The sequence below is a fragment of the Megalops cyprinoides genome, chromosome 8 (genome assembly GCF_013368585.1).
Source record: "Megalops cyprinoides isolate fMegCyp1 chromosome 8, fMegCyp1.pri, whole genome shotgun sequence".
In the NCBI taxonomy this organism is placed as follows: Eukaryota; Metazoa; Chordata; class Actinopteri; order Elopiformes; family Megalopidae; genus Megalops; species Megalops cyprinoides.
The window spans coordinates 8,223,318-8,249,122 of NC_050590.1; the positions used below are offsets into that span (position 1 = coordinate 8,223,318).

Genomic DNA, 25,805 nt, shown 5'->3' on the forward strand with positions numbered 1-25,805 from the left:
CTGATGCCATATACAGTTGATGCCATAGGCAGATGGCTAACAGTGAAACTGTCAGAGGAGAGACACTGACTTTCAAGGCTTAATTACTCTTATCAAAAGTAAGTACAAAGGTTACACCGTGTATGTGTTCCATCCCACTCCCATTGTAGTTTACAACCCCGCATTCATTTCTGGAGTGTTTGACGTGAGCGGAGCAACATGAGGCAACTCATCCTTTTCGTGTTAATTTTTGTTAAATTCTGCATTGTCCTGGTTGAAGCTTCAGGTGAGTGAAATTGTTATTTTTGTCCACTGTTGAATTATCACAGCTGTGGGTCAGTGGTGTGTCAGAAACTCTCAAAGGTTTTGTTTAAATAACTAGTCGTCCTTCTTTGTCTGCAAAGCAGCCACAATGAGGAAGTCTCAAAAAGTATACCTTTAAGATCATATGAAGATCATACGAAGCACACAGTGCTGATTGCACTCTACAATTCAGCATATTGTCTAGATGTGTTGAATGGCTTGTGTTCCTTATCAAATGTTCTTGTTGGTGTTCTTCTTGTTTGTTGAATATCTGCTTGTGTAATGCTCACTGTGATACAATCCTTTCAACGAGCACATCTTAGCAGGTGATTGGTCTCATAGGTGGGTGTGAAGCTAAAGATATTGTTGAAAGATTGAAGCCCAAAAAAAAAAAAAACACAAAAATTATTATCTTTGGACTTGCCAGTAAATGGCTGCTAGTAATGGCGCTTATTAGAGAAGAGCATGGTAGGAACTGTACCAGTGGGTACAAAGGTTATTATTTAAAAATTTTATGGTACCAGTGACGCTATAGCAACACAGCAGTTTCAGTGGACTGTTGTACAAAGTTTCTGTATGAATGGACCAAGTTTTTCGTTCATATTTTGCTGTAACCTTATGGGCCTAAAAGCAGGATATTCTTAACAAACAGAAACATACCATAATTTAATTCAAAGAGTTCCTGTGAAACATAACCTAAATATATACAATGTGAAAGGGCTTCACTGCACACTGGGGGAAGGCAATCACAAAGACAAACAGAGAGAGGAAGAGAGACAGTTCATCATAAATAAATACATAAAGACGCTGCTACGTTTTTTATGTCTTACTTCTGCCAGATATAACAACAGGTAGTCTAAATGATCTGACAAGGGAGTCTTGTGGGTGCAGTGAGACTAAGAACGGAGATGTCCGTGGTGAATGAGTGTGTGTGAACGACCATCTCCTTGGTGGCAAAAGCACAAGTTACAAAAGGCCTGACTAAGGACATTGACGTACAGTAAATCATCATAAGACTGATTTATATCAGAATTACAAGGCAAATTAAAGTCTCTACACTGTATGGAAAAACAGCAGTAAATTCTTTGCTGAAATAATTTAGTGGTTTTTTTTTTCAAGCTTGTAAACATCCTGTCACTGTGGTCACTTTTAGATGCGGAAGTTGAACTCAGGCTTTCTGTAGTATTCTGACAAAAACTATTTAACAATGTCAGTAAATCATATGGATCATCTTTTCTTCGCTCTAGCATTAAATTGTCATACTGGACTAAAAGTCATCTGGGATAACAAGTTGTGCTAAGTAAACATAATATGTGAAGTAAATGTAAATCACATGTTTGAGAATCTGACATTTTAAACCGTCCTGACTAACCCATGGATCCACAGAAGTGTCACGCCTTGATATCGCAACCTCAGACACATTGGGTAGTATGCCACAGTGGTAAAGGAATGTTATTTGTTGTCAGAAGGACAGGTGTGAATCCAGGGTTGGACACTGTTGTTGTATCATTGAAGAAGGTTCTTATTCTGCACTGTGTCAGTAGGGTGGGTATAAAGGTATAAAGATACCTTGACCTTGTGTCAGTAGGGTGTTCAACCCTATAAATGGAAAATGAGCAAATGTAAATTATGAAGGTAGCCCTGAATAAGGGTGTCTGGAAAGCAAATAAATTAACAATCATAGAGAGATAAAGATGGGAATGCAGCTATACATAAATAGAGTGAAGCCACCACCCTTAGCCCTGATGCACCCAGTGTGACGTTGGAGGGATTGAAGGCTTGGACACCTCTTTTTCTGCCGGCGCTACCTAGTTTATGTGCCTCTCGTTAGCTAGGGCTGTGAGATGCATGGGGTTTCTACAGGACACAGGACGATTGAACCGTGCCAAACACACAGCTATGGCATGGAACCAGACAAGCATGTGGACTAGTGCCCGCCTGCCAGGGCAAGCCTGGGCTGACCCCCTACCACATTGTGCCAGAAGGCTCTCAAGTCGGCAGTGTGGCACAGTGGGGAGAAGCAGGGCTCATAATTGAAAGGTTGCTGGTTTGATTCCTCGCCTGGGCACTGCTGCTGTACCCTTGGGCAGGGTGGTTAACCCACTGCCTCAGTAAATATCCAGCTGTATAAATGGATTATGTTAAAACTGCAACCTATGTAGGTTGCTCTGGGTAAGAGCATCTGCTAAATGTCAATAATGTAACTAACATTGACCATGGGACAGTGACACATTGTAAGATGAGGAAAAGGTCAAACAGAATTCAACACGTAGTACTATACCCCTTCAAAACTTTTCATGTTGAATACAGGCATTACACTGTGCATCTGTATAAGAGGAAAAACGCAAGTGAGAAAAGTATGTAATCAAAAATTATAGTTGTTTGTTAACAACAGTGAGATAACAATGTGGTCTGTATCACTGAAGGGAATTGAGCTCTACTCGGGATCACAGAATGATTTCATCAAGTTGTTTTATGCGCTAGTCTGAGCCATTTTAGTCTGAATACAATTTTCTTATCAATGTCTAAATCTACTTGACTATGATACACTTGAGATTATATGGATGGGTGTGGCATTTTTTGTAGCTTGTGCACTACATATGATTACAGTGGTCCTGTCCAATGATTGGTGTATTGGGGTGGTGTAGTGGTAAGGTGCAGGGATTGTAACTCAAAGGTTGCCACTTCAGTTCCCAGTTGGACCACTGTTGTTGCACCCTTGGGCTTAACCCAAACTGGCGCAGTAAATATCCAGACATATAAATGGTAAACTGATGTAAAAACTATCAGCACTCTACCTTGCTTCGGGTAAGATTAACTTAGCATTAGAATTATATTTAACTACTGGACATCAAAATAGAAATATGGAGAAATACAAATGAATTTGTTAAATTAAAATGAATCAAAATGACTTTTTTGACAATTGTATCATCTGATAAATAAAATACTGTACAAGTAAAGTACAAGTACATCATACAAGTATCAAAAACAAAGAATACAGGTAGTATCAACAACAGATACAACTTGATTGAAAATACGTTTAAAAGCTAATTTGTGCAACTTCAAGTGCTAAAATGGATACAATAGCCTTAAGGAAGCTGGTGCGACAGAGCTCTCTTAGTTTTAACTGAAGATGCTAAAAACCCGCTCTGATAGTAGAAGAATACAGAAATTATTTAGAAAATGTCTTCGGTTGGAAACAGCATCATCCAACTATTCATATATAAAATAATGCATAGCTTGGAAATTCTGCATATGTCTTTTTTACCTCAGTTAACGGCATTTCCGGGTAAACAGCTTCATCACATGCAGTAATAAATGTCTGAATTTACAGCAGTCATAAAAACAAGGTGTGGGGCTCTGATGTGTGGGTAATCTGAAACTTGTTAGCCATTTCTTGCATGTCCTGACCTCACCAGAACACATAACATATTGCTTTGGGCGTTTTCTGAGTTTACTGAACATTCGGACTATGTGGTGAGCAATATGGGTGAACAAACAGGGAAAAGGTGTGAATGGAAAAAAAATATTTCATTATTTCTGAATAATGTCAGCCTTTCTCAACACACAATTAGAATGGTTTTTTTCTCTCCCTTATTGCAAAACCAGAAACACACCGACACCTCCTACATGGTTCAGGAGAGAGGTGGATTTTGGCTCACATTATATGCTGTTCAGAGGGAATGCTGGTAAAGACTAGCACCTTGCCTTGACTAACATCAAAATATATACCCTGTCAGTCTGTGCATAGTTCATGTGCAGCAAATCAGGGCTACAAAGATGCCTTCCCCTTCTCCCTCTCTTTTGTGGGGAAAACATGAAAGAACCTGTGCTGCTTCCTCATGACCTCTCTTATTTTGCAGATATCTGCCATCTGCCGCCAATGCCGGGAACAGGTGAAGAAAATCAAGTCTGGCTTTCCTACGACAAGACAACGGACAAGTGTACCCCGTTCGTATATAAAGGAGAGGGAGGCAATGAAAACCGTTTCAGAAATGACAGGGAGTGCATGGGTAACTGCTCCTTAAGGGGACCGCAACTCTACCCTTCAGACGGTGAGTAAAAGGCAGCTCTCCTAGCTTTCTCAATTACACAACTGTGATTAAGTTTATTGATCAGTTTTACAATCATTAACAAAACAAATCACCAAGTAAATGTTTGAAATAGATGGTGCAAATACATAGAATACACATAAAACAACTAATGTCTTTTTTGTTTTCATGTCATATACTTAAGTTATCAATTTCAATCAACAAAACAAATCACATTCCTGAAGATGTCTAAAATAAATGGTGTGTGGACATATAATGTATTTTGACATATGAAAGCATCGTTGGTTCTCCATCATACATGTAAAGGGGACATTGCTAAGAGTAACGTGGCCCTTCCATATGACCAACGGCACTCTGAAACAGGAAATATAAGGACTGTAATAGGCGGACTGTTACAGTTTTTGTTTTACTAGGCTTATAAACTCTGGACTTTGAAAAATTACTTCTGGCAGTAGAATGTAAAAGTAAGCATGGCAAAACAAATGACCCCTTTGCAAAGCTATTACATCACTCTTTGACTATCCTTTTCCTGTATCATTCTGGGATTGACTAGGGCGAAAGGGCTACTATGACTATGAATGTCACACTATGAATTTCATTTGCCAAGTTATTGTTTTTCTGAATGTTGGTGGATTACATACAAGGAAGGCCTGGTGGATTACATACGGGAAGGCCTGAGAAGACCACAAAATTATAGTCTGCCATCTTGTGGTGTATTGACAGACCAACAACCTCTGTACCCATCTACAGACTTATAGGGCTCTTGGGCATAGTTAGTAATTCATATGAGAGTTGTTTAAATTATGTTTGTTGTCAGGCAGAGTGTTTATCACAGAAGTAGTTGTTTATGAAACTACATTAGACAGATATAATTAAATTTCATATCAATACAAAGACAGTAGAACTAAAAACGAAATAAGATTGTGTTCTTTATTGTGTCCTTTCTCTCTCTCCCTTTGCGTCTGTATCGTGCCCTCTTGCCTCAATTCAGTGTTACAATACACTCTGCTTTTGTATTCACATTACACTGCTCTTTTTTCTAATGTCTGTAAAACACACATACACTTTGAAATGTATCAAATGTGCTACAGACAGTTGTTGTTATGATGATGATGATGATGATGATGATAATTATTATTATAACAACTAAGGGTAACTAAAATATGTATGGCTGTACATTTATGACAATGAAAGATAATTGTGTTTTACCAATTACAAATCTATTTTTTGTATTTTTTCTTGTTTCCTTTGCTCAGCAACGGAGACCTGTAAACTGAAGAAGGAGTTTGGGGATTGCTTTAGCCATTATTTACTGTGGTATTATGATGCAGCTCATATAAAATGCATATCGTTCTATTATTCTGGCTGTGGAGGCAATGGGAACCGATTTAGGACTCAACAGGATTGCAACACCACTTGCATGGGTATTTTTGGTGGGTTACAGTACCATCTAACACCAATATTACTGATGAGAATACAGTATGCCAAGGTAAAAAATAAAGCAAAATGTTACATTTTCTCTTTTAGATGAGGAAGATGCACCTGAGGAATTTGAAGCAGACACACCTGCTGGTAAGAAGCCTTTAACAGAAACTGCCCCACAGAAGTAGTAACTTTGGTATGAAATGTAATATTGTTTGCTATTCTTTCTTAGTACTATGAATAACAGCTGCATTTTTCTTCCTCTGTTTCTGAAGGGTTGATCATAGGGATCGTGTTGGGCATTCTTGGGGCAATAATACTTATTGTAGCAATTGTCCTGAGAGTGAAAACGTAAGTACAAATGGGAATTCAGATATTTGCCTGTTGGTGCACAGATTTGACTGGATAGGAAACTATTACAGAAAAATGTATTTTGATAACATGTTTGTGGGCTCCTGAGTGGTTCAAATGGGTGTTTGTCTTGAATAAATGGCAATAACAATGGGCTGGGTTTGATCCCAGCCATGACAGATAATCCACAGTGGAGCAAATTGCCTTTATATTCTGCTGGGAAAAGAGGTGGGTACGCTGGCAGGGATTTCTGTGCCACCCCGATCATCAGGTGTCTGCAGATTAGCACCATGGTCATCCTCCAGCTGGCCTTTCCTTTGCCGTAATGTGCTGGGTGGCTTGTAGTGTGAAAAATAATCACTTTCATTGATGAATTGCATTTGCTAAACTAAGCACCACATTTTGAGTACTAGGGGTGCCATGGTGAGATGAATCTGGAATGCATTTGGTGATCCCAAACCGAGATGAAAAAGGGAGAAAGAAAAAGCATAATGTAAAATAAAATGAGCATAAAATATGCTTATACTCATGCCACTGCTCTCAGTACACACACAAAAAAAACATGCAATAAGAATCTTCCTGAATATTTTGGGCTGAAACTATGGAGAGGCCTTTACACTGAACCCCAGTTAATCCCACTTTATCCCTGAAATGATCTCTCAAATACAGTATTGACTGGGCAGCCCCCCAAAGTAATGGCAGCACCCTAGTTCTACCACTAGAATTACACAGTAAACGATCAACCAAAGACACAGTCCCAGAATGCACACCTGTTCATGCTCTCATCTGATGCCATAGCACATCATGAGTGAAACTGATTATGTCATGTGACATTCAAATGCAGATCTAAGACCAAATCAGGAAAAAAGACGGCAAACGACACAGATGCACCGCTCCAAGATGTGGGAATAGAAATGAAATAGAGTCAACACTGGATGGAGAAACCAATATTCCACGCTGTTTCCCCTTGATACAATGATACAGCTGTTAAAAGTGCAGCATGATTTTTTTTCAACACAGGTATTCTAATTTTATGCATTGAATGATTAGCATAGTATAAATATGATTGAAACAGGATTATGTGGTACATAGTGGTAAAAATTTCAGGGATAATCTTTTGGGAGAAGTTGTGCATTATTAAATATAAGTAGTTATTGTAGGCAGCAGAGTATTAGTATACTAGTTTTGTACTTTTTTACCAATAAAGGTTTTTTTTTTAACTTGTTTTACATAATGCTTAGGATGGCAGTTAGTGGTTCAGGCATGAATCTTAGCCATGACATACATACCGATCATGTGTTCAAACACCCTGCTGTTGAAATCTAAGAAGAATCTGAGTCTATACTGTAAAGATGTTACAGAATAAGTAAAACTATAAATTGTATAAAGTTGGAAAAGGGTATTCAATAAATGATGCCATATTGGAATTTCACTTTAAAATATGAAACATTTGGAGAATAAAAGCAAAATGGTTTATACAAAAATATTACTTTTCTTTTTTTGTGCCTTTAAAGTATATTACAGAAATCTCAATGAGTCCCACATTAATTTATTTATAAATACACTTATTTCATATGTTGCTTTTTTGCATTTCAAAAACAGCCAGGCTCTCTGTACCAGATTTTTGTTAGTGGGTGCAACTTTAAAACACATTTTATATAATTTTATTCAGTCAAAACAAAACAAAACAAAAAAATCAGTGACAAAACATCCAATGCCAATACAGCAGTCTGCTGGTTCATATTATCATGTTTAACTTCACATTGGCTTTAGCCAGTTGTTATCATTTTAAGATATTTTAATATGAATATAAAAGATATATTTTTCTTTACATTGTTAAGTACACTCTAAAGTTCTTGTGGAGAATATCTATATAAAACACAACGACTGGATGAGAACTACATTATGCAACGTAACTACATCCAGGCCTGGGTATTACGGGGGTGCTTAGGGGTGCACCCCCAGTTGTGTCCTTATATCCCAACATCTACAATATTTATGACTTTTTGTGCACCCCCATGGATTGTAATTGCACCCCTCTGTATTTTCCCCATGGCACCTAACCTGACTACACCTACAGACCTCATCTAATGGGAATACAGGAAAAACGGACCCTGTCTGTTCTCTCTTACCCTACAGACCTCACTGACCTCATCTCCTTCTGCCACACCCTTCTACCATTGTTGTCTTCAGCCACACCCTTGCCACCCCTTCTCTTCAGTCCCCTGCACTCTCTCCTGTGTTACTCCTTTTCCTGTCTCCCCAAAGCGCCCCTTCCGTCATCACAGCTACTTCACTCTTATGTCCATCTGCCCTTCTTGACCACTGATTTCGATTCCTGCCTCTCTTTTGGGACCCACCCAAACCCTCACATTGGTTTCTTTTTCTCTGCTCAGTTTACCCCAATACTGATATTACATTACAGGCATTTAACAGATCCTCTTATCCAGAGCGACTTACATAGATTACAGTTTTTTTTTACATGTTACCCATTTATACAGCTGGGTATTTACTGAGACAATTCTGGTTTAAGTACCTTGCCAAAGGGTACAGCAACAGTGCCATAGTGATGATACAAACCGGCAACCTTTAGGTTACAAGGCCTGCAGTTTACCACTATGCTACACTGCCACCCCCAATATAAATATATACATTTTTTTCTTTACAATTTGCTACATACCATTACACTAACATTAACCTCAGGATGCCCTGGGCATGTTGGTATTGTGTTAGAATGGTGTACTCCATTCGGATATATTGTGTTGCTCTTGCGTGCTGGGCTAGGTGCACATTTGTGATCTCAGCCTTATGTGTTTGACACTGGCTCTTGTTCGTATATGGATGGTGGTCTCCTTGTTTGTGTAACTTTTTGTGTCATTCTGCTGGAGGCTTGACTTCTGGGGTTGCTCTGGTTAAGAGCATCTACTATCAACAATGTAAATGTTGTATGTACCCATCTTGCACATTGCTCTGGATAAGCAACAAAATGCAGATGTAAACATACAGTATATGCCTCACTGTAATGGATCTTCCAGCTAGACCAGGGAGATACCTGACATCATCATCACCTTCCCACACAATGAAGTATCACTAAATCACATCAGCTGGATCTTCTTGGAAAACAACAGGACAATCAAAACACAACTCTCCTCCTTCTCCACACAGCTGTCCATGGCCCTGTGTTCAAAAGACTATGGCAGTTGAAGCTCCTTCTGTACTCTCCCACCACATGTTGTTGCTTAAGAACAGATATTCACCTAGTCCTGGCAAGGAGCAAAAGGTTTAAGCTCTCCTCCAAACAGTACCTAGTGAGCTAATATCAGAATACTGCAGCCTCACTCTGAAACCACAATCAAGTGCTTCTGTAGTAGTTCTGTAGTAGTGCACTACTACTGTAGTAGTATAGTAGTGTTTCACACTGCAACAAAACATCACGAAAAAATTATATACATACATTTAATATATGCATATATGTGCACTTTATTCTGCATTTTTTTTACAGAGTCATGCGCTTTTTTACTTTATACAATTAACGCTCATAACAGTTCTGTAGTTCCTTTCCTGAAAGGATTTGCGTCATTTCCTCATCCGCCGTTTATATACTGCCGCTTCTTACTTTCGGCACTGGATCACTTGAACGTGGATGGGATCGTCTTGTGTCAGATGAAATACGTGGCTTCGGCTTTTTCTGGGGAGCTGGCATGATTTGTTAAATTTCGGATGACACGCTGTAAAAATGGAGGAAGAGTACGGCGTCTGAGCTGAATTGGCTATATGGCTAGCTAGCGACCATAAAATATCACATAAGTCGAGCGGAGGCAGGCGAAAGCTGAACTTGTTAACGTTGGCTTTGCGCCGAACTAGTAAAGACCACGGTGTGGCTAGCTAATTTAGTACGTTAGCAATACCAAACAATTTAGAAAAATCAAAACCATCACCTGACTTTAGAGGTTGTGATGGAGTGCCCTCACCTAAACTCCAGTGTATGTCTCACCGTGGATTCATCCAGGTTCCCAAACGGTTCTCCGTCTTCCTGGTGTTGCAGCGGTGAGTTTCGGACCCCGGTGCGGGGAAAGGAGCGGCTGGAAGAGACACATTAGCTAGCCAGATAGGTGTCTGATAGGGGCCTGTGTAAAGGCGAGAAATTGCAATTTCATGTTGTTTTTGTGATCCCCTGTATCTAACGATTGTGATGAAGTTCGCCCGGGGTTTAGTGCATTTCAGTCCTCCTGATTGGGCTTGATAACGTTACCTAGTCTAGCTACATTCAGTGTAGAAAAGCCAAGCTAAAGAGTTAACTTTTCTTTAGTAGGTAATGTTTGCAAAGTTTTCTATGTTTTTGGCTGAAACTGCTTCTGAAGGTGTCTACCTAGCGAGCTGGAAGCGAAAACTGGAAACGCGTGAAGCCTCGGCCACATGTGCTTTTTTTCCTTGTTTGATAGCTAGCTAACGTTAGCTAACTTAGGTACAAGCAACAAAGGCTTGTTGGCTCAGCTCGAAACTTGGAGGCAAAACAGTGGAGCCCTCAGTCCACTTGGACCAACTTTTGAATAGCTAACCAAACAAACTGTTAGGTGGGCACTTATTCAAAAGTTCCCTTATATGAAATTGGTTTGCTAGATAATTGATGGTGAGTGGCAGACAGATAACTGCGTGTTCGACTATTTAAACGTTTCCTGACTTTGCCAAGTAGCTAACGTTAGGCAGGAGCTGCACCAGCACCCTAATATACACGTTATCTGATCATGTAGCTTGGTATGAGAAACAAAATACAATGTTAGCTCGCCGGGAAGGCAATATTGATGTTAGCTAGCAGGCTGGGTGCGGAGACTTGCCGCCTTGTTTTTTTTTTTTTTTTTCAGAAATTAGTTATGATGGTGTGTAAAACCCTCTTTGGAAACGTTTTGTGTGGATTGCTAGTAGGTACATGCCCATAGTCTATCGAAATTGACGCAGTCGAATGAGCTAACGTTACACCTAAATTGTCTGTATCATAATCGGATTGTTTATTTAAAAATCCTGCTAGGCCCTTGTCCATTGTAGCCGACTTGACTGTCCCCATCGCTGTTGGGATGGGGTCTGGGAGGAGGCTTGTGTCTCATTTGAATGTGTGTTTGTATGATTTCATGTGAACTGCAGTTGGTAAGTAAAATAATATATAAAGTGGGTTACGGCTCAGTCCGCTCTTTAGTCAGACCCTTTGTAGATTTAAAACTGTGGTTCCCTTTAACTATTGGGTAGCATCTCTCTCATCAGAGGTGGTTTTATTTGATATAATATCCAGACCCTTTATGAAAGGAGTATGATATGGTATGAATTGTTGTTCATGTTTAAATTGTTGCAAAATCTGGTGTGATAACACTGAGAAATGAATAATGACGCAAAATATGTACCAGTGGGTGCTCTTGCTCCTGAAATCTTGCTCCTCTTAAGCCATGGGCAACCTTTCAATAAGTGCATGTTTCAATAAGCTTATTTTAAATTTGAGCAGCAGGTGCTCAGTCGTTGTGTTGCAGCCTTGTGTTGAAAACGTGGTTCTCTTTTCCTGTTGTGAATCTTCAGTTGAATGCGTGCGTCTCCTTTCTCGGCCTTACCCCTTGTGATATGGAGTGGTGCACTGGAGTATCGATCGCTTGGTTTTTCTTTATTCCTGCGTTCTTCGTGCGTTTCATGGGAGAATGGGGATGGATAAAAATGTGGGCATGTACACATTTGTTGTTGATATGGCCGTTACTGTTTGCTGAAGCTTTTTAGTTCAGTTTCTATAGCAAGGCATAAATGTGAATCTCCTATTGAGTCCCTGCTTGGGAACTGTAATAGCAGTTTAGAAGTGATCACCGTGCCTGTTCTCTTGTGCTAACCGAAGCTGATTGAGAGGGTATTTTTAAAATGTGTCACTTAGTGTTCTTAGTAGCAATTTTGATAAGTGTGTAAATCTTTGTTAGTCTTACACTAGTGACACTATTTTAGCCTGGATTAGTAAAACATGTAGGCCTCCCAGTACAGAGCTCAGTAGTATTCTCACTCTTTGCAATAAATATGAGTATTCTGCTCTGCAGGTACTGTAAGAGTAGCTGTGTGCCACATTGACTTTATCCACATTTATGCACCATTACATAGAAGCCAGCATTCATGAGAATCAACCGTTCCTTAGCAACAGCTAATTCAGATGCTAGTAGTGTTGCTGTTGGAAAAGGTGATCATGGTAATTAGCACAAAGCCTCTCTCCTCCTGCACACAATGAAAAGATTACAATACAACAAGGGCAGCCAGTTGTTGGGGCAGAAGGATTTCCACACTGAAGTTGGTACAAAACCCAGGTATCTGGGTGTTTGTGCCTGAACACTGTTAGAAGTATTGTGTGCCTGGGATGTATCATTTAATAATGAGGAAGGCTTTGCAATGCTCTCGCATTGAGTGACAGGCTTTGTTGATGTGGCAGTGCCCAGTATGTGGCGCTCTGGGTTGACTCTGTACCTCAAGGGCAGGCTATCTCAGTACCATACATGTCAGTTGCAGCTGAGAGGAAAACATCCAGTTTAGGTGCAGCACCCCCCCCCCCAAGCTCCAGTGGTCTCCTCTCGGTCTATCCCAGACTGGTTGTAGATGGTGCATTCTGTGCATTATTCATGTGGGTGCCATGTGTCAGTGCCTCACTGCTACATCAGAACCGCAGATGGCGAGGCCCAAGTGTTGCAGTCATTTATGTTGATTTTGGGTTGTTGGGCCACCTATCTCCATGACGACATTCAGCCTTCCCTCAGGCTCCCAATTGAGCTGCTGGTCTAATAGGCCCTAATAGCCTGCTCTGATAGATTCATATAGGGCTGCTGAATCACCTCAAAGATCAACAGTCCTTAAATTAACAAACTAACGTATAAGATTCCAATTAAATGTAATTTGGTTCAAATGAAAACAATTTAGCTAGAAACTGTATAACTCGTATTTGGTTTATTTTGTATTTTTTTTTAAAGATAACCTCGTTTTGATGCCATGAGATTTAGGGCAGCTGGTCAAAGCTGATGAATTTGCAGTGATTAGCAAATATGTATAATGATTGAATCCTAAAATGTGTTCCTGTTGTATCAAACGGTTTTGATGTACAGCTTACTGTGTCCCTGTTTGGCCCAGGAAGTCTTCTCTGGATTTGGCCACAAAAATTCTAATTGCACCATGTTCTGTTTTTCAGTTTGCCGGTCAAACAAAAGCCCATGGGTGTGTCTTACCTGTTTGAATGTGCATTGTGGAAGGTAAGGATTGCTTCATGATTGTTGTATGTAGGTCTACGAATGACTGCTTTCAATAAATTGTCGGTAGGCTAAGCATGTGCAGATATGGGTTAATTTACTGTTGGAGTTAGAACTACAGTAACTGCTGATGTAATCACTTACCATTCACATGACACAATATCTGGGCCTATTCCATTTAATAATCGCTTATTGTAATGATATGACCGCAATGTCCAGTGACATTGACATTTTGATCTTTTTGGTTACTTTCGAAACCAGATTTTGTCTTTTCTGTATGTTTTATTATTCTTCAGAATAGTTTAAAACATCAGCTAGATACAGGATGTGGAGCTGGAAGTGAAGTCTAATTTTCATAGATAATCCCAGATATGCTTTTGTCTATGTGTACCCTTTAACTCATTTCTAGCTGAAGTGTGGTCACAGCTGTTTCCAAGACATAGCCTCCTGTTCTTCCTTGGTTTTGGAAAATTGCAGGCCAAGTGATAAGACCCCTTTTTCCGCAATTATCAGAAATGCTGTTTCAGACATTCTTTTTTCAGACAGTTCTTTCAGTGTCTAGCTTTGAATCTGTGAAGAGCCCAGCAAATCAAAATATAGCCGGGTTGTCTCAGGGTGAAACTTCTTGCCATTTTCATCATCCAGTAAACTCAGTTGTTGTTGTTGACCCTCTTAAAAAAACCTCAGTGCTTGTACATTTATACTGAATTGTGGAATGAACAGAAAAATGGCATGGTAGCTTCTCCTCAGCTGAACAATAACGATGGTGGTTTGCTCCTCCAGTGACATTTTTTTTCCCTTGTTTGAAAGGTATGTGAATGGCCATGCAAAGAAGCACTTTGAGGACACCCAGAGCCCTGGCGGCAGTCAGAGGAGATGCGACAAGCAGGAGAAGGAGAGGACCCAGCACTCGGTGTGCATGGACTGCAGCAGCTACAGCACGTACTGGTGAGTGCAGGCCCTCAACTGCCCTCTGTGGCCTCTGCCGAGGACGTGATCTGCCGTCCAGCCTCGGTCTTCTGGAAAATTCCATCCTCTCTTATGCTCTGTCAGGCGCTGAGCTCCATCAGGCCCTGAGTCATCCATTAGCCACTAATTAAACAATTGCAGTGGACCAATTAGTTGGTGCCATTATAGAAAACATGTTGCAAAAGCAGTAGTTTTTTTTTCTCCCCTGGCTTAATAGGTTCGTTGTCAGATTCTATCTATAGTGCAAGGGCTTCTGATTTTATTTTAGAAAGTAAAGTTTCATGTATGTTTTGTATAGTTTTGGTTATGAAATGGAGCGCAGGGCAGTCACCTCCTGAAAAATGTAAAGCAGGGAATGGAATGTGACCTTGGAGATAACGATCATCAGTTCGGTCAAAACCCCCCTTCCATCTTTTCTTTAAGACTGTTATTTTTTCCTCTCATGGATTTCAGCCAGAGTTGTGTCGCTCTCCCGAAAGAAGATACGCCTTTAAAAAATAAACACCTCAGACTCTTTTTTTTAAATCACACTGTCATAGCCTCTTGAAGGCATTGTGTGAATTTGTGGGGGATCCTGATGTGTAGGAAGATCAGAGAGAAACAAACGTCTCCTCTCTAGTGTCTAACAATCTTTTATCATGTGACTTTCCAAAGGGCTAGTGTTAGATTGTGCGAAAGGCATTAACTGCGGAACACAAGATCCCTTGATTATCAGGTGACGCCTTTCTCCGTCGCCGAAAAAGACAGGACGGTCAATTATATGGAACCGGCGTGCAGACGCCATATCCCGCTATAACCCTTTCTTGAGTCTGGCTTCAGTATCTGCCAGTCCCCCATCTCCCATTTGGGGGAGTCCAGTTACAGTCTACCGGTTTACCGACTGTAACATTGTGCTTTTTTTTAATCCTGTCTGTACCTAGGTGACACAGTAGATTCACATACCGCTCCCTGTGTGTGAGCTAGTGTTTTGGCCGTTCAGAGACGGGTTTCCAGACAATGTGTGTTTCTGCAGTAGTCTGGGGATTCTCTTGAACTGACACCAAGAACAATCTTTTATCAGCATAAAAAAATGCTTTCAGCATACAAAAATGGCAGGTTACTCACATGTACTCAGTACTTGTTGTCAGTTGCTTAGGTCTTTTAAAGCTGGAAAGCAGTATTTCTGTGTTTCTAAACTCTTTGGTGTAGCTTGGTCCATAACTTGGTCCACTGTTTCATGTCTAATTTTTTTTTAAAAATTCCAGCTATGAAATGACACCTGCCATACTGCATATGTAGTGGTTTTGCTGAAAGCTTTCTTTATCAAAGTAATTTATTTTGCTACCGCATGTAATGTGTTAGAAAGATGGTAAGTGTGTAAATTGAATTAGTCTGATAGAGGAGGATGGGGGCAATATTGCTGGTCAGTCAGGGTGTGTAGTCATAATATCATAGTCTTAATTTCATAACGTCATATCTTCGTAGTCTATAAATGGTGAGTCTTTGCATATCAAGGCAGGGATGCAGGGTATTTTTTTACGTTACTCTCTAGCTTGCTAGCTAATTAACAATTTGTCTGGCTGGATGAAAATAGATTTACTTACCTCGAAAGGAAACAAGTAATCAACTGTCAGCCTTATTTCAAAATATGCTTAGAGTTCAGTCAAATTTCAGTATTTTATGTAGGTAACTTGGGAAGCTACCTTATTAAGGGTGCTAGCTAACTGGCCGAACATTAAATAAACTTCCTAGGTAGCAAACAAGAGTAATCTGTTGTCAACCTTGTTTTCTAGCTAGCTGGCTAGTAAATGTAGTGGATTTTCAAGCTTCTTAGCCTACTAACTAAGGGGCTACCTAATTGGCCAAAAATAAGAAAATGATTTAGCTGGCTTGTAAAATGCAATACTATTAAATGGCTTTACTTTGTAAGGGAAACCACCATGGTAAGTATGAAGTTACTGTTATCCGGTGTGCAGAAAACAGTACTTAGTTTTGTCCCATTTTGAGCTGTAAAGTGAACAAAAATCAAGCAATGCAGGTGATAGCTGGCACTCACCCCCATGTCTTTGATTAGTCAGCAAAATCCACTATTTTGGGAAGAAATAAAAATCATAATAGCTATTTTAGCAGTAAAGCGGGATTTACACCTCCTGTGTTCAGATATCAGAATCTTTTCCCAGATGCTTTGACCACTAAGTAGCTTCTTAGATGAGAAGTACAGTGTCACTTGTTATTTACGTGTGCAAACCTGCTGACTTAGGGAGCTGTCCTGCAAGTGAGTTAGCTACCTAGCCAGTGGCATGACTAACTTTTTTCACTCCATCTCTTCTGGTTTTAAATGGAGACCGTATCTCTCTACGATGACCTTGTATGTTTCTTGCAATTAGAGTGTGCTCCGAATGTAGGGGAAAGAAAATGCTGACGGATGCTGCTTCTGGCCGCTATACTTTAGTTAGACTAATGCGGCTGTGCTCTTTGTTTTCAGCTACAGGTGTGATGACTTTGTTGTGAATGACAGCAAGCTGGGCCTGGTACAGAAGGTGAGGGAACATCTTCAGAGCTTGGAAAAGTGAGTAAGGGAGACAGTGTTTTTAAAATGGGTATTCTTCCTGGTCTTCACAATGTGTTCCATGTGTGGTTCCACTCAGCTTAAACAGAATTTGTCAACAAATAAGCCTGTTTGCAGGTGGTATCTGCATGGTGTCCTTGCAACAATCCAAGCCTTCCAAGGCTGCTGTGTGCTTGTTGTCATTTTATTCTTTGTATTCCCTATTGAGTCATGCATTTCAAAAAGACCTTGTCATTCTGCAAACATGATAGCAAACTGAGAACAGACATGCCTGCGCAAAGCCTGTTGGATCTTAAAAAAACATTTTCTCTCTCCTCTCCTACTCTGTCTGTCTCTGTCTCTGTCTCTGTCTCTCTCTCTCTCTCTCTCTCTCTCTCTCTCTCTGTCCCTCTCCCTCTCTCTCTCTCTCTCTCTCTCTCTCTCTCTCTCTCTCTCTCTCTCTCTCTCTCTCTCTCTCTCTCCCTCTCTCTCTCTCTCTCTCTCTCTCTCTCTCTCTCTCTCTCTTCTCTATGCTATTTTGTGACTCAGTAATTGTCTTAACAGTTTGGTCCCGGTGCCTTTTCACAGAGCTATTAGAAGCACGGCTAACAAAGAAAGCACATTCAAGTGAAAGAGAGCAGTAGGAAAATATGCCTGGAACATGTGTAAAAAATCCCAGACTGAATGATATCATGTTCTGTTTTCTTGTGAATGGCATCTCTTGAATGATGGACCTGAAGTACCGATGTCCATTTCCATCTTTCAAACAAATGATGATATCAGACACCTTTACAGGAAAATTGTCACAGAGTGTAATACACAAAAGACAGTTTGAATTCAGCAGAAAATTATGTAGCCCATCCCTGATTAGCCCATTATTGATCAAAATATGACAGGATAGATATATAAGCACACACAAAAAAAGAAAATAAGCGAACTTGTGTTCGCATGATGTTCCTACTAATAAATGTAAGGACTTGTACAGATTTACCTCCAGTTCCAGTAGCCAACAAATTGCGTAAATTGTTAGCATTTAAAAAAAAAAGAGGCACAGATATCATGTGACAAAGGTACAAGTTCAGCACTTCATCTGGATGAAAAGTGCTACACTTTATTTGCTGTGTTGAGTGATTTTGTTTTTTTTTTTTCCCCCACTCATTGACAGCTCTGTCTTTTCTGTCGATCGGCAGAGGAAACGAAAGCTGCTGGAAAGCTCATCTCACAACAGTAAGCTGCTAAAAGACAGTGTAAGTACAGTCTGCCGAGGCAGCCGCATATGGTGTGCTCATTTACCCCTATGAGTCTGCAGTCCTGCAGAACACTGCCCTAGTGTTATTGCCTCTGACAATAAGTCAGTTGCTTAGCCCTTGAGAGTTCAAAGTAGCTACGTTTGTAAGATCACCAAATTCAAAGGCTGTAATTACTGCCTGTGGGTGGATGTGGCCATAAACCACTCAAATTTAGTGTATATTCCCAAAAAGCAAGTTACATTACTGGTGTTTAATTAAGTTCACATGTCTCAATATTGTATTTGCCAATGAAATGTCTTGGGCATTTAGCGCTCTGGTAAAAACAGTAAGAATTGTTTTATCTTACTGTGAGTAGGTTTCTTCCCTGATGTTCACACACACACTCACAGCACCCATGTCTGTGAGTTGCATAACAGCACAGCGCAAAACCCCTGTGGGATGGCCTAATTCTGTTATCTTCAAACACTCAGGCAAGTCAGCTGAAAGCCCCTCTCCGTCTGGGGAGATGGGAGGCTGCACCAAATCGAATGCGGTTCCACCCACTGACGGGAAAGGTGAATTAAGGGTGGCTGTAGGAAACATTGTGATCTTTTCTCTTTCTCTCCCACTTTTTCTCCCTAAAGGGCGGGGCCCCTGCTCTCTGTGCCACAGGCCTTCGGAACCTGGGCAACACGTGCTTCATGAATGCCATCCTGCAGTCCCTCAGGTAAGGGGCCGAGGCCACGCTGTGCCATGCAGCCTGTGGCCGCAAATTGGGTGGCCTGGCATGTCTGGGATGCCTTGCTGTGCCCAGCCCTCCAGCCAGGCAGACTGCAGCCCCTCTGGAGCCAATCATCCTTCAGTGATTGTGCCTGGGGTGAAGCCAGGGGATTATACTTTATGCCTGGGAATACAAGGGGTGGGGGGGTGGATGGAGGGGGGCACCTCATGCCAGATTTCACCCCTCTCCACCCCTGTACAACCTGTTTTCCTGGTTTTGCTGGAGACCCTTTTCTCTGCAGCATTGCATGTGCAGTATCTCTTTCCCCTTTTTCTGGCCTTTGTTTCCTGTGCCAACCTGTTAAAAGCTATAAAAAGTGTAGGGTGTGTTTTGCAGAGTGCCAGAGCGTGTTTTGGCCACGTCGGATCTGTATAAAAATGGCACTTTTCCACGGCAGCTGTGCAGTTTGTCTGGAATGCCGTCTAATGTTCACTCTCGTGAAGAGGGTTGGAACAGGTGCGAAGGTTGGGAACGGGGGGCGGTCGACGTCGCTGTAGCCTCAGCTTGCACGTGCCCTCCGCCCCGTCGGTAAACGGGAGTTGTCTCGTCTGTCTGTTCCAGCAACATTCAACAGTTCAGCTGCTATTTCAAGGAGATGCCTGCAGTGGAGCTACGCAGCGGGAAAACGGCAGGCAGGAGAATGTACCACACGAGGAGCCAGGGGGACACCAGTGTGTAAGGTCCACTTGAGTCTCCTTAAACGGAGAGGGGGAGCACTCCACTTGGTTTCATCCACATAATTCAAGCATAATTCGAGAACAGTTTCTCAGAGTCAGACTAAGATGTTTGACTTGTTTTCAGCTGTAGTGAGTCATTGACGCTTAATAGCCGTTTTATTTAAATCAAGTACTCTCAGTCCTTACAGTGGATATCTGTACTCCAGTCCAGCGCCTGCATCAGTGTCACAGTTGCTTTGTGTGTCCCAGGCCATTCAGTTATTCTGATTGGTGTGTGTGTGTGTGTGTGTGTGTGTGTGTGTGTATGTATGTATGTATGTATGTATGTGTGTGTATATATATATATTAAAGATGTAACGATATATTGAATTTCGCGATATCACGATAAAAAATGTCTCGATACCGTTGTGGGACTGTGACGAAATCGGGGAATTTTTCTATCACATTCTACCACAGTGTTACTGTAGCTGTGAATGTTCTAGACAGTTTGTCCTGCCTCTGAATATCATAGTCCAATCAACGTCAAGTCGTGTTCCGTGGAGTACCGCCCCTTTGGGGCAATTTCAGTATGGTTGAAAATCGCCCAGATCTCTCTAATAGACACTCATGTTAAGGCAGTTTTTTCCAAACTGCAGGCACTGCAGTGCAATCTGTATGGGTTTTGGGTGGGCTTGCTGTTACGTCCTGGGACGTAGACGTAGACTACCGTTTGTGTGTCTGCTCCCGCTCTCGCGCTGTTCCACCCTCCGTTTTTTTTTTCCCTAACGTGCTTTCGTCATACGTAACCTGGTGTAGGGATTGCCGGGGCAGCCAGCGATCTTGTCACGTTCAAGGTCAACATGGCTAATGTTACCTCAACTCAGAGCAACTAGATGGTGTCATTAAGAGAAATACTGTTCAGTCATCGTAGTAATCAGGATAAATTGGCAACTGAAGAATTAGGACCACCCAGACCAAATTTAAACATCAAGCAAGTATCTACAAGGGGGGAGTCGTATAACCGGGGATTTTTGCGGAGCTGGTATGAGCGGAAAACGTGGCTAGCAGGCTGCAAAGTAGCTAATGCTTTGTTTGCAGTGTGACAATGTCAAGTTAGCTAGCTGTTAATTTACCCATTGAACGGGTCACCTTAGCCATCATTGCAGCAATTGCCCCTCCTGAGAGATTTGGCAGGAGCCGCCACTGAATTGTACATACACGGACCTAGTTCAATCATTCATTGCCAAAGACAATTCATGCCAGTTTTTGCACATGCTGGCTACTTTTATTTTATTAAAGAAGGAAAGCAGAATCACTTTAAGTTAAAAGGAAAAACAAACTTTATACGAATAAAAAAATGCAGATTTATTATTTAATAAAGGACATTTTTTAAACATTTTTCTTCATTTTTTAATATCACGATAAATATCATACCGGGGACTTTTTATCGTGGCATTGTCGTACCGTGAGTTTTTGGTATTGTTACATCCCTAATATATATGTAATTAGATATAGAGAAATGTGTATGTGAAATTAACCCTGATATTATTATTATTATTATTAAGTCTCAGAACGTGGAAGTGATATCATTGTGTTATGTTATTATATTGAGTCATAGTGCGTGTAAGTATGCTGTGAGGAGTTGTTCTGGCTGAGGGGCAGAGGGAGGCTGTGTTTCCACTGGCCCGGCACAGCGGCGCAGCTGACTGTGTGTGACGGTGCCAAGCGGTGGATGAATGAGACCTAATGCGCAGGGCAGCTGTCTCTGCGGGCCCACTGACGCCGCTCTGTCCTCCCCTCCCCCGGCCAGCTCCCTGGTGGAGGAGTTCCGGAAGACTCTTTGTTCCCTGTGGCAGGGGAGCCAAACTGCCTTCAGCCCCGAGTCCCTGTTCTACGTTGTGTGGAAAATCATGCCAAATTTCAGGTAACGCCTCTAATTATTCATCACACTGCTGTTTTTTTTTCCCCCCCCTTTGGAGTTTGCATGATATTTTTGCATCATGGACATTTTGAAGTATTACATAGTTTGTAAGATTATTTCAGGTGTAAACATGGTCTTGCCAAATTTTATTCAGAGAATTCTGTCCAACAAAAATGCTTTTGCACCTGGATGGCAGGGGCTTCAAGAGTTGAAATAAAGGTCATAGATGGCAGCATAACATGAACAATTAACAGGGTATAAACGAAATGAAGCACTCAGTCCATGGTAAAGTAAGACTGAAAAAACATCCTCTGAGTTCTATGACTGAGTGCAATCATTTGGAAAAACAGTGTTCCCACTTGAAGAAAACAAACAGCACCAAAATAACAAATTAGACTAAACATCAGGAGTTATTGTCTGCCAAGACCCCAACGTCCTTTAAGTCAGCCAATTGAATTACTTTTTGACATTTTACATAATCCATGTAAACCTTGAGGTTGGTCTTTGGAACTAACCGAAACATCTCAATGTTCCCCTTTTGTCAGAGATTAATTCCAAACAGAAACATAGGTATTTTGGCTACATTTCCCATGGACGACGACACAGCGGCGTTTGATGTCTTTGTTCTGGGCTCTCCACAGGGGCTACCAGCAGCAGGATGCCCATGAGTTCATGCGCTACCTGCTGGACCACCTCCACCTGGAGCTGCAGGGGGAGCGCAACGGAATGGCCCGCTCCAGCCTCCCCCAGGAGGGGGTCAAGCTCTCCACAGGAGGCAAATGCTGCATGTAGGGGACACTCCGGCTCTGCCCCCTCCCTCCTTCATAGGCACAGGCTGTAGGCAGTGCAGACTATGCTTCTGAGCTAGTGATTGTGGCTTTGCTGTTAAAAAGATGTGTGTGTGTGTGTGCATGTGTGTGTGTGTGTGTGTGTGCACGTGTCTTTTCACAGGGATACATATACAGTTTAAACTTCACATGTTCATGGGATGGCTGGGAAATAATCGTAACGCTAAGCTTGAAGACTCAGTGCTATGGGATTTCAAAGCACAGGGACCTGTAATGGAAAAGAAATTTTGAAACATAAGCATCGGGCAGCCAGATTGCTGTATGCGTGCATACAGCATTTAACAGTGTGGCAGGGAGCCGTCACTCACTGCCCTTTCCAGGCCCTGACAGAGTCACTCTTTAATCTTGCGGCTGTGCTTGCCTGTGCGCAGTTCACCCCGAGCCCAGTTACATCTGTTGTAATAATAGGACATGGTGCAGAGAGGCCTTCCAGTGCGGTGTCAGAGAGGACGTGGAGCCTGCTGTCACAACACAGCCAGGCTGTTTAACAGAGGGCCTGGCCTGGGCCTGGCTGAATGAAGGATTCTGCACTAGACACCAAGTAAAGCCTTTTGAAAGCAGAAATGCAGCCTAAGTGGATTTGAAGGGGTATTGAAAACATGGCTCTTTGTTGAGACGTGCTCATTGGATCGTGGTTTTGGGGGAGGGGGGGCGGGAGAGATGGGCAGGGTAATCCCGCTGTGAATGTAAATTGCTCAGGCCCCCACAGGGGGGAGGTTGGATAGTCGGTGACTTTACAAAGTGCCATGTTGGTTGAAATGTCTGACTGAATGTGTGTGTGTCTGGTTGCACTGCAATCGGGTAACGGTGGTTAACCCCGCTGTCCTACATATATGCCTGTGCACAGAGAAAGCTGGCGAGAGTAATCATGTGCAGATCCTTTATGTATCAGACAGAATCACAATTGCTTTTCATTTCTTTAAAACCATCTCGTGACAATGCGGTGAGTTGTTCTGAAGTAGTCTCTTCTGTTACTCTGTTGGCAGAAATGGGACCTCCACTGTTGTCACTTCGATATTTGGTGGTGTGCTGCAGAACGAGGTCAACTGTTTGATATGTGGGACAGAATCCAGAAAATTTGATCCATTCCTTGGTGAGATTATCTTCTCCCCTCCTCTTACAATTGTAGCTCTAAATGTGTGTCACTCGCTTGCCTCTCATTTTCTGTTGTGTTTCTTCTTTAGACCTTTCTTTAGACATTCCAAGCCAGTTCAGAAACAAGCGAACAAAGAACCAAGAGAGTGGACCAACTTGCACCTTACGTGGTAAGTCCTTCTAAGCAGTCCTGAGGTTATACTGAATCTTACAGAAGGAACCATACTACTTTCTTAATTGTGAGGCTGTGCGGTAACACTGAAACTGTCTTACCAAAGGTAAGAGCAGCAGTGTAGTGTGGGTCAGTGAGTGTCCATCTCTCCGTGCATTTCAGACTGCCTGCGCAGTTTCACAGACCTGGAGGAACTTGACGAAACCGAGCTCTACGTTTGCCACAAATGTAAAAAGAGACAGAAGTCAACAAAGAAATTCTGGATCCAAAAATTGCCAAAGGTTAGAGATGAAAATGTTGATTTTTAGTAGAAGGTAAAATGTGTACCCATGTCAAGCAGTTGACTGAATTTGTCAAGGTTTAGTGGGCATGTCTTGTAGGTTAAAGCAAGAGCTTGTATTATTTATATATGTGTTTACATTTTGCCTGATTTGTGTGGCACTTGGTGCTTAAAAAGGTATAGCTGGTTGCTTTGTGCCATAGACATCTCATGAGTACGAATGGAAAAACAAAGTGTGAATGATCACAGTTAGATGCCGTGGAGATGAAAGTATAGTTCGTGCATCACGGTATCACATTTAGCTGTAAGTTACCCTGACCTCTGACCTCACATTCCTTGATGCAGGTCCTATGCTTGCACCTGAAGCGATTCCACTGGACAGCCTACCTTCGGAATAAAGTAGACACCTATGTGGAGTTTCCAGTGCGAGGCCTAGACATGAAGTGCTACTTGCTGGAGGTAAGCTCTTTCCCCTTTGGCATTCTCTCTGGCTGTGGAAGAAAGGTGGCATATCGGAAAATAACCATGACTCTTCACTCCATCTCCCCCTGATGGCCAGCCTGAGAACAGCGGGCCGGAGAGCTGCTTGTATGACCTTGCTGCTGTGGTTGTGCATCATGGGTCTGGGTAAGTGCATCAAAGTCGCCATCACCCAGCGTATGTTGCTGAACCAGCTGCACCAATTGGCAGCACTCCCCCAAGCAACCAAAGCACACTTTGCCCACCTGTATAAGAAGTCATGTAAGATAATGTAAAAGCGAAGGGTATGTATATTTATCACCGCTGAGTATAAATATTTTTACAATATCAATTTACCCAAGAGCGGTATGTACGATGTTCGGTAAAAACAGGGCATTGTGTCTAAACTGCGCCATCCAGATTGTGCTGTCTTCAAGAGATGATCATCAGTGTGGCAAGTGATTTTGAGTAGTATTCACCAAAAACGTTTCCACGTCTCAGCCGTGGAAGTGAAGGAGGGAACATTGCTGGATGCACACGGTCTGAGGAACCCCACCCATGTCCCTTTCCCTGCTCCGTCTATAAATGGCTTTTGTTTCTTATTTTTTGTCTTGGCCAGTAGGTGGCAGTATTGTTTAATAATACCAGCATTGCTGGTAAAGCTATAGCCACTGTATCAGTGCCATTCGGTGCCCATTGTAAATTGTGTAAGGGTAAGACTCTGAAGTAAAAAGCCGTTGTGACCTTCTTCTGCCGAAGATGTTAAATGGCATGCTGTGACTGTGATTGTGTTGGCAGGGTGGGATCGGGGCACTACACCGCCTACGCCTGTCACGAGGGCCGCTGGTTTCACTTCAACGACAGCACGGTGACGCCGACCGACGAGGACACTGTGGTCAAGGCCAAGGCCTACATCCTCTTCTATGTGGAGCGGCCGGCCAAGTCCGGCGGCGACCCCAAGCTTTAACATTGCCACACGCTGAGCCCCTTTTTATGGACGGAGCAGGACGACCGCACACCTGTACCCTGTCACTGTCATCTTCACCTCACCCAGATGGCTTACCTCCATTCACCGTGCACTTTTTTTTCCCAGGTTGCTCTTGTGAATTATGTTTGTTCTTATTAGTGCAAATTTTGTTGTTTTTTTTCCCATCAGTGAACCTAGGCAAAGGTTAATTGCTGCTTTTATTATTTTTTCGAACTGTTTTTATGAGAGATTATTAGTGACCTGGATGTTTTGCCTTTTTTTTTTCTTGCTTCATGTTACATTCCTCTCTTGTGAGGCTCATTTCCATTTGTTAAAGATTCCAAAGGAAATTGTTCGCATGGAGGGTACTCTGTGCTTGGTGAAAAAGTGATCGTGTCATATGTTGACCTCTTTAGCTGCAAATCGAGAACAGTCATTGGTAGTGTTCCTCACTCACATACACTGCCCAACTCATTATCTGAATGAGCGTTTAGTTCCCGCAGTAATGCTGTTTTTCCACTATGGTTATGAAAAAGGCTAGCATGTT

At 41.9% G+C, this 25,805-nt stretch overlaps 2 protein-coding genes across 2 annotated transcripts; both read left to right on the top strand.

Annotated features, from left to right (window-relative positions):
- Positions 1–4,165: 4,165 nt before the first annotated feature.
- si:dkeyp-73b11.8 (BPTI/Kunitz domain-containing protein) lies at positions 4,166–7,030 on the top strand. The gene is made up of 5 exons (XM_036535567.1): positions 4,166–4,337; positions 5,591–5,758; positions 5,862–5,906; positions 6,032–6,107; positions 6,952–7,030. Exons 1-5 carry the CDS (start codon positions 4,166–4,168, stop codon positions 7,028–7,030), a joined length of 540 nt encoding a protein of 179 aa, XP_036391460.1.
- A 2,701-nt stretch (positions 7,031–9,731) lies between these two features.
- Positions 9,732–25,461, top strand: usp3 (ubiquitin specific peptidase 3). Its single transcript, XM_036535868.1, has 15 exons — positions 9,732–10,154; positions 13,297–13,357; positions 14,165–14,302; positions 16,788–16,871; positions 18,016–18,097; positions 18,724–18,806; positions 19,422–19,535; positions 21,327–21,440; positions 22,079–22,225; positions 23,272–23,378; positions 23,470–23,550; positions 23,715–23,833; positions 24,178–24,291; positions 24,392–24,459; positions 25,090–25,461. Exons 1-15 carry the CDS (start codon positions 10,064–10,066, stop codon positions 25,256–25,258), a joined length of 1,572 nt encoding a protein of 523 aa, XP_036391761.1. The 5' UTR covers positions 9,732–10,063; the 3' UTR covers positions 25,259–25,461.
- The last annotated feature ends 344 nt before the right edge of the window (positions 25,462–25,805 follow it).

Excerpts from the sequence above, each read along its gene's own strand:
- si:dkeyp-73b11.8 (XM_036535567.1), top strand. The coding sequence starts at position 4,166 with ATGCCGGGAACAGGTGAAGAAAATCAAGTCTGGCTTTCCTACGACAAG. Across the intron at positions 4,338-5,590 it reads GCAACTCTACCCTTCAGACG|CAACGGAGACCTGTAAACTG; the intron begins GTGAGTAAAAGG and ends TCCTTTGCTCAG. Across the intron at positions 5,907-6,031 it reads TGAAGCAGACACACCTGCTG|GGTTGATCATAGGGATCGTG; the intron begins GTAAGAAGCCTT and ends CTGTTTCTGAAG.
- usp3 (XM_036535868.1), top strand. The coding sequence starts at position 10,064 with ATGGAGTGCCCTCACCTAAACTCCAGTGTATGTCTCACCGTGGATTCA. Across the intron at positions 23,834-24,177 it reads GGATCCAAAAATTGCCAAAG|GTCCTATGCTTGCACCTGAA; the intron begins GTTAGAGATGAA and ends TCCTTGATGCAG. Across the intron at positions 24,292-24,391 it reads TGAAGTGCTACTTGCTGGAG|CCTGAGAACAGCGGGCCGGA; the intron begins GTAAGCTCTTTC and ends CCTGATGGCCAG.